This window comes from Grammomys surdaster, unplaced genomic scaffold (assembly GCF_004785775.1).
Source record: "Grammomys surdaster isolate TR1022 unplaced genomic scaffold, NIH_TR_1.0 99, whole genome shotgun sequence".
Classification (NCBI taxonomy): domain Eukaryota; kingdom Metazoa; phylum Chordata; class Mammalia; order Rodentia; family Muridae; genus Grammomys; species Grammomys surdaster.
In genome coordinates this window covers 14,590,191-14,608,905 of record NW_021604578.1, presented here as the reverse complement: position 1 = coordinate 14,608,905, position 18,715 = coordinate 14,590,191, and the positions used below count along the sequence as shown (strand labels likewise).

The window sequence follows — 18,715 nt, the reverse complement described above, 5'->3', positions numbered from 1 at the left end:
AGTCATCATTGAGTAGAGAGTTGTTCAGTTTCCATGTGCACATGGGTTTTCCATTGGTCTTGTCATTATTAAAGACCAGTCTTATTCCATGGTGATCTGATAAGAGGCAAGGGATTATTTCAATCTTTTTGTATCTGTAGAGGCTTGTTTTGTGACCAATTATATGGTCTATTTTGGAGAAGGTACCATGAGGTGCTGAGAAAAAGGTATATTCTTTTGTTTTAGGATGAAATGTTCTATAGATGTCTGTTAAGTCCATTCGGTTCATAACTTCTGTTAATGTCAAAGTGTCTCGGTTTAGTTTCTGTTTCCATGATCTGTCCATTGCTGAGAGTGGGGTGTTGAAATCCCCCACTATTATTGTGTGAGGTGTAATGTGTGTTTTGAGCTTTAGTAAAGTTTCTTTTATGTATGTAGGTGCCCTTGCATTTGGGGCATAGATGTTCAGAATTGAGAGTTCACCTTGGTAGCTTTTTCCTTTGATGAGTATGAAGTGTCCTTCCTTATCTTTTTTGATTAATTTTGGATGGAAGTCGATTTTATTTGATATTAGAATGGCTACTCCAGCTTGTTTCTTGGGACCATTGGCTTGGAAAATTGTTTTCCACCCTTTTATTCTGAGGTAGTGTCTGTCTTTGTCACTGAGGTGTGTTTCTTGTATGCAGCAAAATTCTGGGTCTTGTTTGTGTATCCAGTCTGCTAGTCTGCGTCTTTTTATTGGTGAATTGAGACCATTGATGTTAAGAGATATTAAGGAAAAATGATTGTGGCTTCCTGTTATTTTTGTTATTAGAGGTAAAGTTATGTTTGTATAGTTATCTTCTTTTGGGGTTGTTGGAAGATTACTTCCTTGCTTTTTCTAGGTTGTAGTTTCCCTCCTTGTGTTGGCCTTTTCCATCCATTATCCTTTGAAGTGCTGGGTTTGTGGGAAGATATTGTGCAAATTTGGTTTTGTCATGGAATATCTTGGTTTCACCATCTATATTGATTGAGAGTTTTGCTGGGTATAGTAATCTGGGCTGGCAATTGTGTTCTCTTAGGGTCTGTATGATGTCCGTCCAGGCTCTTCTGGCTTTTATAGTCTCTGGTGAGAAGTCTGGTGTAATTCTTATAGGTCTGCCTTTATATGTTACTTGACCTTTTTCCCTTACTGCTTTTAGTATTTTTTCTTTGTTTTGTGCATCTGATGTTTTGATTATTATGTGACGGGAGGTATTTCTTTTCTGGTCTAGTCTATTTGGTGTTCTGTAGGCTTCTTGTATGTTTATGGGCATCTTGTTCTTTAGGTTAGGGAAATTTTCCTCAATGATTTTGTTGAAGATATTTACTGGCCCTTTAAGTTGGGAATCTTCATTCTCATCTATACCTATTATCCTTAGGTTTGGTCTTCTCATTGTGTCCTGGATTTCCTGGATGTTTTGAGTTAGGAGTTTTTTGCTTTTTTCATTTTCTTTGACAACTGTGTCAATATTTTCCACCGTATCTTCTGCATTTGAGATTCTCTCTTCTATCTCTTGTATTCGGTTGGTGATGCTTGCGTCTGTGACTCCTGATCTCTTTCTTAGGTTTTCTATCTCCATGGTTGTCTCCCTTTGAACTTTCTTTATTGTTTCTATTTCCAGTTTCAGATCCTGAATGTTTTTGTTTAATTCCTTCTTTGTGTTTTCTTGCATTTCTTTAAGGGATTTCTGTGATTCCTCTTTAAGGGCTTCTATCTGTTTACTTGTACTCTCCTGTATTTCTTTAAGGGAGTTACTTAATTCCTTCTTATAATCCTCTATCATCATCATGAGAAGTGATTTTAATTCTGAATCCTGCTTTTCAGGTGTGAAGGGGTGTTCAGGGCTTGCTATATTGGGAGAACTGGGCACTGATGATGCCAAGAAACTTTGGTTTCTGTTGCTTATGTTCTTGCGCTTGCCTTTCGCCATCTGGGTAACTCTAGTGGTACCTGCCCTCTCTGTGTAAGATTGGAATCTGTATTTCCAGTTATCTTGCTTATTGCAGAGCTCCTCGGAGTCCAGAGGTCTCTGTGGTCTTATGCCCCTAATCTCCCGGGTGGAAGAACTCCTGGGACTCAGGCCACCTCTTGGATCTGGTAATCCTTCTGTTCTGAGTGCAGTGGCTCCTCGGCTGCTCTGAGTGCAGTGGGTTCTCGATGACTCAGGATTCAGTTTCAGCTGCTCTGAGTGCAGTGGCTCCTAGATGACTCAGGATTCAGTTTCTCCACAGGACAGGAGCAGACCAACTCTGTGTCAGCTGCTCTGAGTGCAGTGGCTCCAGCTGCTCTGAGTGCAGTGGGTCCCTGATGACTCAGAATTCAGTTTCAGCTGCTCTGAGTGTAGTGGCTTCTCGATGACTCAGGATTCAGTTTCTCCACAGGACAGGAGCAGACCTACTCTGTGTCTGCTCCAGTCCCAGGGACCAGGCAGGGGCCGAAGGGAAGTGGAATTCCGGAGGGGCTGGGTTTGGGTAGCTGCTGTGCCCTAGATGTCCCTGGCTCCCAGATGTATTTCTGGGGCTTAGGGAGTGAGATGGAGTTCTTACCAGCTGCTCTGAGTGCTGTGGCTCCTGGATGACTCAGGATTCAGTTTCTCCACAGGACAGGAGCAGACCGACTCTGTGTCTGCTCCAGTCCAAGGGACCAGGCAGGGGCCCAAGGGAAGTGGAATTCCGGAGGGGCGGGGTTTGGGTAGCTGCTGTGCCCTGGATGTCCCTGGCTCCCAGATGTATTTCTGGGGCTTAGGGAGTGAGATGGAGTTCTTACCAGCTGCTCTGAGTGCAGTGGCTCCTGGATGACTCAGGATTCAGTTTCTCCACAGGACAGGAGCAGACCGACTCTGTGTCTGCTCCAGTCCAAGGGACCAGGCAGGGGCCGAAGGGCGATTGTGGGATTTTGTAGTTCAAAATTTGACATGTTTTAATGAGTGGGTTCCCTTTTAAGGTATTATTTTTTTTTATTTATTAGAGCATCATTCGCTGTGATGAAGATGAAGCTCACGTTGCATCTGTATATTGCACTGTGTGTGCAACTCACTTGTGCTCAGAGTGTTCTCAAGTTACCCATTCTACAAAGACATTAGCAAAGCATAGGCGAGTGCCTCTAGCTGATAAACCTCATGAGAAAACCATGTGCTGTCAGCACCAGGTGCATGCCATTGAATTTGTTTGCTTGGAAGAAGGTTGTCAAACTAGTCCACTCATGTGCTGTGTCTGCAAAGAATACGGAAAACACCAAGGTCACAAGGTATGAACTTAATTCAGTTGGATGCTAGTTATTTTACCAGCATCCGTTTGTTTTCATTGACCTGTTTATTTATTCAAAGACATAAACTTTAACTTTTGAACAAAGTTGAGTGATTAATGAGTTGGTCTCAGTAGCATGGAAAAAATTGAGGATTTTAATTTCTGAATTGTATAATTTCAGAGAGGTTTCATGATTATTTCCAGCAGGAGACAAAAAGTCTTATATTTCTGTGCATGTGTTTATAATATACAGTACTGCCTTGACAATATAACTCTTATGATATAATTTGAACAATCTTTTGGTTTCTTGTATAGCAGTACATGAACTTTCAACTTCTGATTTCTTTGTACTGTAGGTCTCTTAAAAAGGAATGAAAATAAATTAGTATTTTTTGTCTTCTTACATTGTACTTATTTGAAATGTGTTACAAAGCCACTGCGACTGATGTTCATTCATATTGAAAGGGTTTTAAGTAGTTTTTGTAAATCATTATATACAACTATGAATTCTTTCCTCTATTTTCGTTGTATTTATAGCATTCAGTACTGGAACCAGAAGCTAATCAGATCCGAGCATCAATTTTAGATATGGCTCACTGCATAAGGACCTTCACTGAGGAAATCTCAGATTATTCCAGAAAATTAGTTGGGATTGTTCAGCACATTGAAGGAGGAGAACAGATAGTGGAAGATGGAATTGGAATGGCTCACACAGAACATGTATGGATTCTTTTCTTCCCTCTTTATCTCCTTAACCTTTTTCATTCTCATCTTTGCATCTTCTAGTAAGTATTGCACAGTTACAGTGTGCTCGTACTACACTGCACACTGCACGTATAATGGTGTCCATGATCCATCATAGAGAGTTTCAAGTTTGATAATTGTGTCTTGTGGGTAGGGAAAATACAGTATACTTGGTAGTATATCAGAGGTATAACTCATCATGTAGTTTATGGATCTTTAAATTGAGATTTCAAGGAATTCTGTAGAGAGAAGAGTGGGTTGAGAGTGTTTGGAGCTTTGAGCTGGGTTTGACCAGAAGAAAAATTGAAGAGTTAAAGACCAAGTAAGTCATTGTAGAACCTATTAGTCATGCAAGAGACTTTAGCACTTCAGCTTCAGAGTAATTGTGAGCCATGAAACTATTGACATAGGAGCAAGGTCACATTTACATTAAAAACGGTTGCTGTTAAATATAGAAAGTGAATTGGAAGGAAGTAGCTAGGAAACAGGAAGACCTATTATGACACGATTGAGATCATCTAGTTAGCGATGCTTAGGTCCTGCAGTACTAGAGGAGCAGTAACGAAGAGGAGTGATTTGAGATGTAAAGATTAGTATTAATTGTCAGTATTGGTAATTTGATTAGTCAGGAAGTTAAGAGAAGTGAGAAGGCTGTTTACTGTCATCAGATGAGAAATTGATTGTGAGGACCAGTTTGCTGGTAAAGCATGGCTAGATTCTGGAAATGGTTTATAGTCACCAGAATTTGCTAAGACTAGTTATTGAGTATGAAAGAGATGTTAAGGATAAATAGTTCTCTCTTCCTCTCTCTCTCTCTCTCTCTCTCTCTCTCTCTCTCTCTCTCTTTCTTTTCTCTCTTTAACTTGAATAACTTAGGTGAAGTTACTAATTTGGTTTGGATATGGGGAAAATTGGAGATTAGATTCCATTTTGCTTTAGATATGATTTATAATCAGTTAAATATTCAAAGTTCATAGTTAAACAAAGGTTTAATGGGGAGATTAAAGTCTGTACGGGTGTAAGTGGTATTTAAATTTTAATATTTTTCATAAAAATATTTAAGGTTTTAATTGTTTTAAAATTTACTTGTGCTAGGCAGTGTTGGCGCATGCCTTTAATCCCAGCACTTGGGAGGCAGAGGCAGGCGGATTTCTGAGTTCGAGGCCAGCCTGGTCTACAGAGTGAGTTCCAGGACAACCAGGGCTACACAGAGAAACCCTGTTTTGAAACACAAACAAACAAACAAACAAAAAGACTTACTTGTGTCTTCATAGGTCCCAGGAACCGCAGAGAATGCCCGATCATGTGTCAGAGCTTACTTTTCTGATTTACATGAAACTCTTTGTCGTCAAGAAGAAATGGCTCTAAGTGTTGTTGATGCCCATGTTCGAGAAAAACTGATTTGGCTTAGGCAACAACAAGAGGATATGACTATTCTCTTGTCCCAGGTTTCAACAGCCTGTCTCCATTGTGAAAAGACTTTGCAGCAGGTAGGTAATTTAAATGTGGTTAGGCTGTACTTTTAATGTCAAGTATACAGTTATCAGAGATATGATCTTCCCTTTTATTAATTCAGTGACTGGATTCTACTGAATTGTTAGCATTGGTCTTAGGACGTGATCTTTAAATTCAAATTGTTCCAAATTAGTATCTTCCCATCCATTTTTTTCCTGTCACAAAGCTATTGATTGTAGGACCTGTAATGTCATTCTTTAATCATGCCATATCTATTTGCACATGTTCTATCTTTCAACGTATAATGTATTCTTTCAGTGGAAAATTTCCTTCTTCAAGGTCTAACTCAAGTGCTTTACTCTTGGGATCTTTAATTCATTATCTAGTTAACAGATGATTTACTTTTTAAATAAATGATATTCAGGGTTGTCCTAACAAAAATGGCACATGTGGGTGATAAAGGATAATCATTGCTTTAGGAATTCTTGAAAAACTGCAATCTATTATCTTTACCGGTGTGTTGCTAATAATTATGCTTATTTCAAATTATAGTTTAGAACTTTACAATTTTTCTTACAGGTCTCATTCTACAGTGTTGCAAGCCTACAAGCTCATTATTAGCCTTGTTTCTTGTTGAGCCCTTGTCGTATTGATTGATAGTGGTTCTAGGTTGTTCTCTATTGCTATGAAAAAATGCTGACAGAATCCATATTGGTGCTGGAAAGGGGTTTATTTGTCTTATAGGGAACAGTCAATTGTTGAGAGAAGCCAAGGAAAGAAGGTGGAGACAGGGATCGAAGCAGACACTGTGGAGGAGTGCTACATAATGGGGTGGTTTCCCTTGGCTTGCTCATCTACTTTCCTTGTATAGCCCAGACCCACCCACCATGGACTGTAACATCAATTAGCAGTCAAGAAAGTACCCCACAGACATGCCCACAGGCAAAACCAATGAAAGCAATTCCTCATTGAGATTCCTTTTCCTATGTGTCCAGCTCATGACCAAGATTTCTGTCACAATATACATGCCATTTATTATGGTGTCCTTCAATTCTAGTGTTACTTTTGATACTGGGGCTAGAATTGTACAAATATCTATATTGTAGATTCTAGGTGTGTTCTCTAGATTCATCTTGGACAGTTTTTAATAGGGAGCAAGAAACAGAAGCCAGAAGGCAGGAAGCAACTTGCTGTGGGTTGTTCTTGACTTAGGGTTCCTATGAGTATCAGTTCACGGATGAGGGGACCAAGGTTTTGAAAAGCTCAGTTTTAGCTTCATGGAATCTTTCTTACAGGTTAATTGTATTTCCATGGCACTGCACACATGCGATGAACAGACAAAAACACAGACAAAACATTCATACATTTAAGAAAAAAACCCAACAACTTTTTTTCCCATTTCCGCTACTTCTTCAAATATTTGTCATTTCATTCTTGGTCATGTTGATGGTAAATGTTCTAAATATGAAGTTATTAGTAGATGTATGCAAATAAAAATTTGAAAATTAAAAAAGAAGTTTATGTAGGTAGGTGTGGTAGTACATGCCTTCATCCTAGCGCTAGGGAAGCATAGTTAGGTTGATCTCTTGTGAGTTTAAGGCTGGCCTGATCTACAAATTCCATATCAGCCAGGATTATAGCCAGGACTATAATGAGATCCTGTCTCAAAATAATAATAAAAAAAATTATGTATGTATGTATGTATGTATGTATATGTGTGCATCTACATCTATATTATGAAAGTATATATGTTCAGATGTACATAAATAGACCACAGGACAGTCTCAGGTGTCACCTTAAGGAGTGCTGTGTACCTCCTTTTTCATATGGTCTTCCTGAGTCTTAGTGATTTTCCTATTTCTCACTTCTGTTGTATGTGGTCTAGAGAATGATTTACAATAGCCATATCTTCAGTTTTGAATGAGTGAGTTTATTAAGTGTATATCAAGCCAAGCTAAAAGAATAGATAGTAAGTGATAGATGATAGATAGGTAGATGATTGATGGGTAGATAGAAAGACAGACAGATGACAGCAAGGGAAATATTAATCTGGGTGCTCAAAACATCCAGTAGAAACTGACTGGGAAATCTTTAAGGTAGCCAGCTAGAATCTCTGACAGATGATGTTTTTAGAGAAATCAAGTAATGGTGAAAATGTAACAGTCTAACCTGGGACTTATATTTAGCAGAAACTGACTGGGGAAGCCCCAGGAAGGCAGCCACCTGGAGTTGTTGATAGACTCCTGGGCAGAACAAAGTGTGTCCATGGGTGAGCATTCCAAGTAAAAGAACAAATAGCCAGAGGTAGAGATAACATCACCAAATTATGTGTTCACAATATTCAGCCGAAATAAACTGTAGAAGTTAAGGCAGGCAGCTGGAGTTCCCAGTTGAGCTTTCTCTTCATGGATGAGCTTTCTGTGGTGGAACTTCATACTTATCTCACTGTAGACCCTTTTATACCAAAGGGTAAACAATAGTAACATGTTTGGAATGATTTGTCTTCAAGCTGTTCCTAAGGACATGATGTGTGCTGGCTAGTTTAATGTCAACTTTACATAGGTTAGAGTGATTTTGGAGGAGGGGATAGCAATTGAGAAAATGTCCAGTACTGGATCAGCCTCTGGGCGATCCTGTGATACATTTTTTTGATTGATGATTGATGTAGGTGGGTCCAGCTCACTTTAGGTAATGCCATCCCTAGGCTGGTAGTCCTGGGTGCTATAACAAAACAAACTGAACAAGTCATGGGGAGCAAGCCAGTAAGCAGTATCTCTGTAGCCTCTGCATCAGTGCTGGACTGTGATGTGAAACTCTCTAAGTTGCTTTTGGTTATGGTATTTTATCACAGCAATAGGATCCTAACAAAGACATGATGTTTTCATTCTTGATCTCTTTTGCTGTTCCCTTTCTTACTTGTCACAGAGTTAAGGTACTATCCCATTCCTAGACAAGGGGTCTTGGAAGATACTTAACATAAACAGACTTGGCTCTAAAGTGGGGAAGCAACTCCAGTTCCTGAGCCAGCCTCTCAGTGAGCTCAAACAACACATGACAGTTTACCAGTGTACTGTACCTTACATCTTTTCAGCACTACAAGCAAGTACCACGGTACCTGGCTTTTTATATAGGTTCTGGGAATTGACTTTGAGTTCTCATGCTTGTGAGGCAAGCTTTTTACCAACTGCTAAGCTCCTAAAATTTAGTTTTATTACTATAATGTTAAAAGGTCTTTTGTTGAAAGTTGATAAAAAATCTCCAATTTTTTAAAGAAAAACTACAAGAAATACCATCTTGTTTTCTAGGATGATTGCAGAGTTGTCTTGGCAAAACAAGAAATCACAAGGTTACTGGAAACACTGCAGAAACAGCAGCAGCAGTTTACAGACGTTGCAGATCACATTCAGTTGGATGCCAGTATCCCAGTTACTTTTACAAAGGTGACGTACTGTCCATGTTTCTACCTATGCTTTCTGCAGATTGTGAGACGCAGGAAATATAAATCAAAAAGAATACTTAGAAATTCATGAGTTGTAGAATTTCAAGAAAAAGTATAACCAGTGGGGAATAGAAACAAATAAGACTAAGTCTCTCTGTTCTTATTTCCTGGAAATTTGTTTAATTGGAATTGTATCCAAAGCACATTAATTTTACATTTCTAATACATTATTGGTACTATCAAGTATTTGGCTAATAATTCAAATTTCTCAAATTTTTTTCCAAGGTAAAAGAATATTGAGACACTATCACTTAACCTTGAATTTTCTGTGTAGCCTGAACCTCCTTTCTCTAACTCCCAGTTGCTGGTATCTGTGCATGCCTATCTTATAATCAAATTTTTAATTGTTTTTGTTTTGAGAGAGAGACTCCAAAGAAGGTTTTGTATGTGGTTGAAGTATTGTTATCTTTTTATAATGGGTTCTAGTGATTTAAAAACATTGATGAACTGTATTTTGTTTTCTATTTTTAGGAACAATTAAAAAATAATTTTGTTATATAATTAGGCAAAATGTTTCCATAGTTGAAAGTCAAGTCTGCAGTGCAGAATTCATTCAGGAACACTTCTGTCCCTCATTCCTGATGCTTTTCACTTTGTTCACTATAAAAAACAAAACCATTTAGAGTTTTTCTTAGTTAATTATCTTTCAAAAACTAGAGACAAATGTTTTATGTTTTATATCCTTTCTCCACTTTTAAAGGTGGAATGCCTTTTACTAAAGTGTACATCTTAAAGAGCGTATCAATTGATATGACTTCAATCTTTAGAGAAGTTATTTTTTTATAAAAAATTACCATAATCTAATGTCCAAAACATGTAATATAAACCTTTATCATCATGTCTATTTATATATTCATGTTTGGTGTGAGAGTGTGTGCCGAAGCCAGAGGATGTTCTCTGACTCCGTTCTCCTTATAATTGTCTTAGCTGTGTTCCTTGACATGTTATAGGGCTTTTTTTTCTTTCTTGTAAAAGGTTGTTTTCTATTTAAAACTTTGCACTTACTCTACACATACTGTAGAATACTTTCATCCCATGTCATTGGGATTTGGGTAGAAGTTACACTGACTCATGAACCGTATTACTTTTTAGATCTGTGAACATGGAATGCCTAACACATCTTTGTGAATTTCTTATAGCAATGCTTTTAATTTTATGTGTTTTAAAAAAATTTTCATGGCCATAAATATTTTTGCCTGTATCTATGTGTGTGTATCATCATATGTGTGCCTAATGCCCACTGAAGCCTCATGAGGATGTCAGATTCCCTGGAACGAGAGTCACAGACTGTTGTCAACCTCCATGTGGAAGCTGGAAACTGAGCCTTGGTCTTCTGCAAGAGCAACAGATGAGCCACTGGGCCATTGTGCTAACCTCCTCCTCTGCATTTTTACAAGTTTTATTTATTTTTATGTTCTGCCATTTTCAGCATACAGTTCTTTCAGGTCTTTAGCTAGGTTTATTATGAAGTTATTACTTTTGATTCTGTTGTAAATGGGACTGTTTTCTTATATTGTTTTGAACTATTGATATGTAAAAATGGAACTCTTATTTTTCTGTTGGTCTTCTTACAACTTTTCTAAATTCATTTCTTCTAAGAGTTTTTGAGGAGGAGTGTCTTCAGGGTTTACTACATGAAGATCACGCCATTTATAAAGAGAATTTTATGTGGTTCTTTTTGATGTTTATTCTTTTGTCTTTTTCTTCTTAATTATTCTAGTTAAGACTTCTAATCCAGTCGTGTGTTGAATACACCTGTAATAGCATGTTAAATAGAAATGGCGAGAAGGGAGCTTTGTCTCTTTCTTACCTTAGAATGTGTTAGCTGTGGGATTTTCACATGTATGGTCTCTACTACTGGTTTTTAAAATATTTATTGTAAAACTGCAATGAATTTTTAATTTTTTTCTGTTGGTATCATCACATGGTTTTTGTCTTTCATTTGTTGATACTGAGTTGATGTTGAAAGTCTGTCTCCAGGTATAAACTCCATACTTATGGTATATCATCATTTTAATTGGTTAATTCAGTTTACTAGAATTATATTTTCTAGCTTATATATGGTAAGGCAAAGAATAATGATGGGCACTGAGAATGCCTCAACTTATCCATTTATTGCAATACTAGGGATCAGAGTTGGCCTTGTCCCCGGTAAGAAAGCTCTTCTGCGAGTCCCAGCCCCGGTTCTTCTCTTCTTGGTTTTGTACTGGCCTAAGTCCAATGGCTTCTCAGCCAATATCTAGGTTTCTCATTGGGTTTTTCTCTTTACATTATTTTGTTTCTGAGATGTGGTATAGACTAAATTTCAGAACCCACATATAGATAAAGGTGATGCTTATGGAACATTATAGCTTAAGTAGAATGTAAAGGACCATCTCATACATTTCTAAAAAATACTAACATTTAAAAAGAAAGATTCTAAAAGGGGGATTAAAAGCCAGGAAAGTTTTTTATCATAAGAGTGAAGAAAATAGTACTAAAAAAAGGAAGCAAAATAATAATTTCTAACAACATATAGCACGTATGTATTAAGGAGGATTGTACAGATTTCTACATAAATTTAAAACATAATCTGGTAAATGTTTACTTTTTATCCTCATATTTTTTTTTTTATTCAGAGGAGATTCAGGCCTTATAGCTAGGGATGTATATATGTATTTCATTTTAAAATTCTTTGTCAACATGAAGAAGTCAGAAATTATCTAAAATTAACAGACTGGTTAAATTGTTCAGAAATTATAATTAAACTAGCAATAGTTTGGTCAGCATATATTAAAATGAAAAAAAAAAGCTTGCCATAATATATAGCATGTGAAAAATAATAGTTGTATTATCTCTATATTGTTTTTCAAAAGCATATTTGGAAGGTTGGGATATACTGTGTGTGAGTCTTTTGTTGCAGGTTAAGGCCCTAAGTTTGGTTCCTACCAGCAGAGAAATAACAAAAAGTACATGAAAAGTTTGTTTTATTCTTCTTATCCAATATGGAATGTATCTGGAAAAAATATACGTCAGCATTGTATTATTAACACATTTTTTTCTGGAAATTTAACAGCAGCATAATTGATTTATCCCTTTTTTGAGGTTTTAATTTATATATTTATATGTATGTGTGTGTATATATATATGTGTGTGTGTGTGTATGTGTGTGTGTGTGTGTGTGTATGCACCTGGAGGTCAGTGTCAAGTGCCTTATAATTTTTTTGAGACAAGGTCTGTCACTCAACATGGATCTCTAGGGATCCACTTGTCTTGGCTTCCTGGTTCCCCTCAGCAGTAGGCTTACACCCAGGTATTATTACTACATACAACTTTTGTACATGTTGGAGATCTGAACTCAGGTTTTCATGCTTACATAGCGGGTACATTACTGACATAGCAATTTCTTATAGGCAACTGCTCACCCCATTGTAAGTAAGTTTATTAGTACAGTATAAAAAATGTTACTAAGATTAAGATAAAAAATGCTAAAGATTCAGTTGAGGACTTGGACAAATAAAGTGGGTATATGTATTTCAATTTATATAGGACAATATAAAAATTTTTAGGAACAATATTTGTTCATGGGGAGAATTTATCTTCATGAGACTGTTCAATTTAGAGCTCACTGATTACAGTGAGTTTAAGAAGGAATATGAGGCATGAAAATAATAAAGCTACTTTAATAACTAAAAAGAAAATTCTAGCATTTTGGCCTATGACCGTAATCTTAGTGCCTAAAGTCCTGAGTCCGAGGCAAGTGTGGGCTGTATGGCAAGTTTGATGAGACCAGCCTGGGTTTACACATGGGGTGAAAAAAAAAAAAGAAAAAAGCATAAATATTGTTATAGTCTGACTTCAAGTTTTTCAAAACTACAGGACAACAGAGTCCATATTGGACCCAAAATGGAGATCCGAGTAGTCACATTAGGATTAGATGGTGCTGGAAAAACTACCATTTTGTTCAAGTTAAAACAAGATGAATTTATGCAGCCTATTCCAACAATTGGTAAGTTTGAATATTGATAGGCAACTGGCTTATAGCTAGCTGGGTTCTCTTTTTCTGGCACTAAGACGTCATTATTTCAGAGGGGAAAAATGAGATCATGATTGTAGGGCTGAAAGGTGGTGCATGGTGACATAACAAAGAGGACTGAGTGTTGATGAGACAATCAGAAGGAATGGAAGCTTAGAGAATCTGACAGTGTTAGGAATGAGGAGGGGGCAGTGGTACAGAGTGTATGAGTGTATGAATGGACTGGTGAAACTGTAGGCAGCTAGCAGCTGTTAAAGGCAGACATCCCCAAAGACTATCAGTAGAGTTTGTTTGGCTTCAGTAGTTATTGCTATAAGCAGACAATTGCTAACTCAAAATTATGAATAGAGATTTGCTTATGATTAGTGTGTTATTCATAACTAAACATAAATAAAACATAAAATAATGTTTTGACAAAAAAAACAGGTTTTAATGTGGAAACTGTGGAATATAAAAATCTAAAATTCACCATTTGGGATGTGGGTGGAAAGCACAAATTAAGACCATTGTGGAAACATTATTACCTCAACACACAAGGTAAGAGTCAAGAATGATATTCTTTATTAAACTTAAAAATATTCTTAAGATGAGTGTACAAGTACTGATTTAATTAGCAAAACTGTTAAGTGAATAATGGTGGAATTTGAGGAGGAAGATATGCTATAAATGTATCTATTTGAATTGAAAAAATAACGGAACTGGGATACGTACTTTTAGTTTACTCATGATAGGCCATTAGTATAGAATAAAAAACATACTTCTCTTCTCTTGGCTGTTACTAATGTTGAAGTCTATTATCAGTATTCCTATGGGTATGACTACTGAGAGTAAGGAAACATATAGTTGAATTTGTGGAGTACATGTGTACTCTGAGGTCAACATTTAGCCTACTATAATTGCCCAATAGCACTACACCCTGATTTATAATCAGTGCGCTCCCAGAGGAACCTGTTGAGGCTTTCTTTTGGATAGCTACCAGACGCCACATATCCCACTAGCCTTTATTCACACCTGGCTCCATCCTACATTTCTGTGCCCCCTCCCATGAAGTATGTACGTACACCCATTTTATAATAATGGTGATATTTCTATTCCTTAAGATTATATATTTTTCTACACTACTTTTGTTTTCAAGTTTTTGAGACAGAATCTCAGTATGTAGTCTTACCTGACCTTGAGCTTGCTATGTAGACTAGGTTAGCCTCAAATCATAAAGATACATCTGTCTCTGCCTCCTGAGAGCTGGGAATAAAGGTGTGGACTACCATACTCAGCAGTTTTATTGTTTTTAATTTTTTAAGCTAGCATACACAGTAATGTGTTTCACTGTGGCATTTTTCATATATATGCACTATTGCACTCCTCCTTCTACCTAGTGGTTTGCCTCTCCCTAAATAGTACCCACTTCTGCTTTTGTAGAGAACTGGCAGCCTTAAGGGAGATCTTAAGCACATTTCTAGGGGGTGGGTTCGGAGGAAGAGGTTTGTTTTTGATAGATTCAGTTTTATAAAACCTGTCAGAGGAGGAGAAAGTAATAAACCTGTGAAGCTATGTAAACTCTTCATTAATTATTGTTTTAAGTCCTGACGTTAAGTAGGTAGCCTTTAAATGAAGATAGAAATGAAGATTTAGCAAGAATAATGAAAGCAATTAATACTTGGTCAATTTACTTAAATTTAATAAATAACTTGAAAATTTCTGTGTACTTTTGTAGCTGTTGTATTTGTTGTTGATAGTAGTCATAGAGACAGAATTAGTGAAGCACACAGTGAACTTGCAAAGTTGTTAACGGAAAAAGAGCTCAGAGATGCCTTACTCCTGATTTTTGCTAACAAACAGGTAATGAATTTTTATATCAGAACTTTTATTTAGTAGCTTTGCATATTCTATGTCATAAGTCATTGGAAAAGATTTTAAAAATCAGTTTGATAGATATTTGTAAAATTTCTGCTATGGAAAATGTTACCTTGGATATCCTAGAGTATACACGCATACTCACACAAATCAAGTAACTACATTCTTCTGTATGTATTCATATTATATTCTAATATAGGTAAGTTAGGATGTAACTTCAGTAATATTAACAGAATGCTGAGACATAAGGAGAGAGCTATTCTAAATTAAGTTGTATCTTAAAGGATGTAAAGGTGGATTTAGGTAGATCAAGAGTTTAGGCTGGCCTGGTATATATAGCAGTCTCAAAGCTAGCCTGAGCTATGTAGCAAGACCTTGTCTCAAAAATATGAAAAGCTGGAGCTGGTGAATGGTAATGTTCCCATGTAACATATGCATGACCTTGGTTTTGATCCCTTGATGGGTTTATAGTGGGAGATTGGGTCATATGATTAGAGTTTAAATTATGGTAGGATTGAACTTATAGGTGTCTTTAGGTTTATGTGTGAAGGAATAGTATTAGGAATAATATTAACAGGAAGAGAAATAGTAGCATTTGTAGGAGCATCAAACTAACTTACATGTTAAATTTAGGTAAAGGATGAAGAAAACCTAGATTTAATATATCTGGTCATGTCATAAAGGCCTTCCAGGAATAGAATGAAAAAGTTAATACTTTTTAAAATTTTCTAACATTTAAAATTTTTTTAAAATCAATCTACATTCCAAATGTTGTGACCCTTCCTGGCACCCCCTCCCCTTTGCTTCTGAGAGGGTGCTCCCCAACCCACCCTATCATAGCTATGATTGATTTTATTATTTACTCCTTTATATATATAATTCTAACCAAACCATTTTCTTAATTCTTTGAGTTAATCTTAAAATAATTACTGAAAATGAATATAGGTTTTGTTTAGGATTCAACTACAGTGTTATCGGTAGTTTTCTTTTTTTCTTTTCCAAAGGGGTGGGGGTTTATTCAGAGGGCAAAAGTGGGGAGAGAAACAAGAGAAGATGGTGGAGAAAAAGGAGAGAGGAGAGAAGTGGAGGAGTAGAGGCCATGACAATGTAGAGAGAGGAGGAAGGGAAGGGGAGAGGGGTGAGGGGACAGAGAGAAGCAAGAGGCAAGACAGCAAGAGAGCAAGAGCATCAGTAGTTTTCTATATAATTAGTAAGAGTTAGAAAAATGATCCCTTGGAAAGAGTGATAAAAATCCTACTTTGTGTCTTTTAGGATGTTGCTGGGGCTCTTTCAGTAGAAGAAATCACTGAACTTCTCAGTCTCCATAAACTGTGCTGTGGAAGGAGCTGGTATATTCAGGGCTGTGATGCTCGAAGTGGAATGGGGCTCTACGAAGGGTTGGACTGGCTGTCCCGGCAGCTTGTGGCAGCTGGAGTGTTGGATGTTGCTTGATTCTAATGCAGCAGTTGTTTCAAGCTTATGGTTAACATTTAGTTCACTTGTAATGCAGTCTAAGAAATTCTACATCTCAAATATGATAATTAATTTAGTATGTGTATATACGAATCTTGGACTGAGAAATGTACCCTTGCTTTTAAACATTACTCTGTGGCATTATTTAAATGACCCTGTTACATTGGTTAAATAGAAACTTCTTGGATATACACTTTTTAAAAAGATATATTAGGCATTGGAAACTTTCATTTATATATATATATGTTGGAAAACAAGTGGTCACAGAGAATGAGTAGAAGGTCCTTTATTTTAGTGAAAAAACAGCCAGTAGAGCGCCTAACAGAACTTAGGGAAGTGTGGCTTCTTCACCCCACCTTTTTATTCATTTTTGGCAGTTGTGTACTAGAATTGAAGCTATATTGCGGTAATAGGATTGCTTTACTTTCACATTTAGCATAACATCATTAGTGCTGGGGACCAGAAAATATAGAAAATCAGTTTTTTTCCTACAGTTCTCTCTTAAAGCATTCTGCATAATGCACAGTGAGAATATAATGTTATCTAACTGGATCTGATCATTAGACCAGAACTAAATTAAGAACAATAAAACTGTGAAAGTTGTTTGATCTTCACTCATAAGAACCATTTCCAGGACTGGGCCTAGGTTTATTCCCTAGGTCAAAGCCCTAAATTGGTCCCTTAGTTATTCAACACATTTACTTAACAGTGTATCCTTTGTTGGTAAAGTGTCATAAATCACATGAAGAACCAGTCACCTTTACATAAACACATAGAGACCTAAATAGAAAACTACTGTACCTTAGGAAAGGTTTTTAAAACAGTGGGAAATGCTAATTTCTTTAACATGGTTCCCAAGTTAAGCATATTTCCTTGTCAATAAAAAGGATCAAGGCTCCTTAGGACGAGGTCTCAGTTAAAAGGAAGAAAATGTCTAAAGTAAAAGAAACTTTAAAAAAAGTTTATTTATTATGGCAGTGTTGTGAATAAAAGTTAAATTTGTGTTCTTTACAGTTTCTTATTTGTAAAAGATACTCTTTTTATGCGAGCATGATTTCTTATATTTAAATAGGTAGATTTCTTCTTATTAATGCTCTTACTTTAGGATGAAGTTGAGAGCTAAATCTTAGTGCAATTGTTACAAGGACAGTGATGTCTGACAATAGGACGTGATTTTTAGGTGGCAATGTTCTGGTTCAGTGTTTTCAAATATGCTTTTTTTTTTTAACCTTAGGAAACAGCACTATAAAAAGCCCATCAAATATTATGGGCAGTATGTAAATAAAAATATAATAATTTGCCCTTTTTCAAGAAAGTAACTGGTCACGCTGTTACAAGTAGTTTGTATGCATATGTAATACTTTGTAATTAAGTTATTTAATATTTGACTGATCTTAGTAACTGTGAAAAATAAAGATGTTGCATTTATTTCTGAGACTTTGAATTGTTTTCCATAGTAGGCAACTGAAAATATGTTGACACTAAGATGTGAACTTGCTTTTCTCAAAAATTATGAATTTTATTATTTCACTAATTCTGTTAAACTTTGTAGTTCATATTATTAAAATATAAGCTAATTTTAAAATTGTGCTTAAATCTGACTGTGATGTTAGATATACTGTAGTGTTTATGTGTTACTTTTTCTTGGGTGGGCTCCTATTACTGTGCATCTTATATCCTTTGAGTAGTCAATTGTTAAGATTGTACTAGTTTCTTCAGGGAAATGTGAAACTTGAAGAAACATGTTTTAAGTATAATAGGATTTGCCTTATATCTCTGAATTTCTATATTATATCTAATTATTACTGTATGAAATATGTAAAACAGGTATGTCAAGTGTATATAGCTCTGGTCTAATTCAGAAATGATTTATAACCACCAGAAGCCATTATTTGCACTTACATATATGATCAGTATAGAAAGCAATAAAATGTTTAAGTTATAAGGACAGCTTCTGTTATTCTAAAACTTGCTTAATAAATCATGTATCTAGTACTATGCTAGTTAACAACTTAAGTCATTATTAAAACTGGGCATAGCTCAATAGTAGAAACACCTGTCCTGGGTTTGATCCCTAGTACAGGAAAAGTGAAAAAATATATTATTTGTGCTATGTCAAAAAGAAATGGAAACAGATAAGAATGGAGAATGACTTACCTATCATATTTGAGGGTTTATTTGATAATGCAAAGGTTTAGAAACAAGTTATTCTATATATATAGTTAACATATACACAAAAAGTTAAAAAAATAAAACTTTTGAAGGAAAAGCTGAATTGTTGACAAAAACAAGAATGAAAATCCCTGAATTTTTCAAATATACAAGGTTAATTTAAATTTAACCTTGTTTCACAGGAGAACAAAGAACATTTACAATGACCATCTACATGGCCCATTACATGTTACTGTAATTACGGTGACTTTATAGTC

At 36.1% G+C, this 18,715-nt stretch overlaps 1 protein-coding gene across 1 annotated transcript in view; it reads left to right on the top strand.

Moving 5' to 3' along the window:
• Trim23 (tripartite motif containing 23) overlaps positions 1-18,281 on the top strand; it is a 32,675-nt gene extending 14,394 nt beyond the window's left edge. The window contains exons 4-11 of the mRNA XM_028784129.1: positions 2,969-3,247; positions 3,784-3,966; positions 5,265-5,480; positions 8,751-8,885; positions 12,803-12,932; positions 13,386-13,496; positions 14,674-14,798; positions 16,086-18,281. Of these exons, the coding sequence (XP_028639962.1) occupies positions 2,969-3,247; positions 3,784-3,966; positions 5,265-5,480; positions 8,751-8,885; positions 12,803-12,932; positions 13,386-13,496; positions 14,674-14,798; positions 16,086-16,265 (1,359 nt within the window). The 3' untranslated portion in view covers positions 16,266-18,281. The remainder of the gene's footprint in view (positions 1-2,968; positions 3,248-3,783; positions 3,967-5,264; positions 5,481-8,750; positions 8,886-12,802; positions 12,933-13,385; positions 13,497-14,673; positions 14,799-16,085) is intronic.
• The last annotated feature ends 434 nt before the right edge of the window (positions 18,282-18,715 follow it).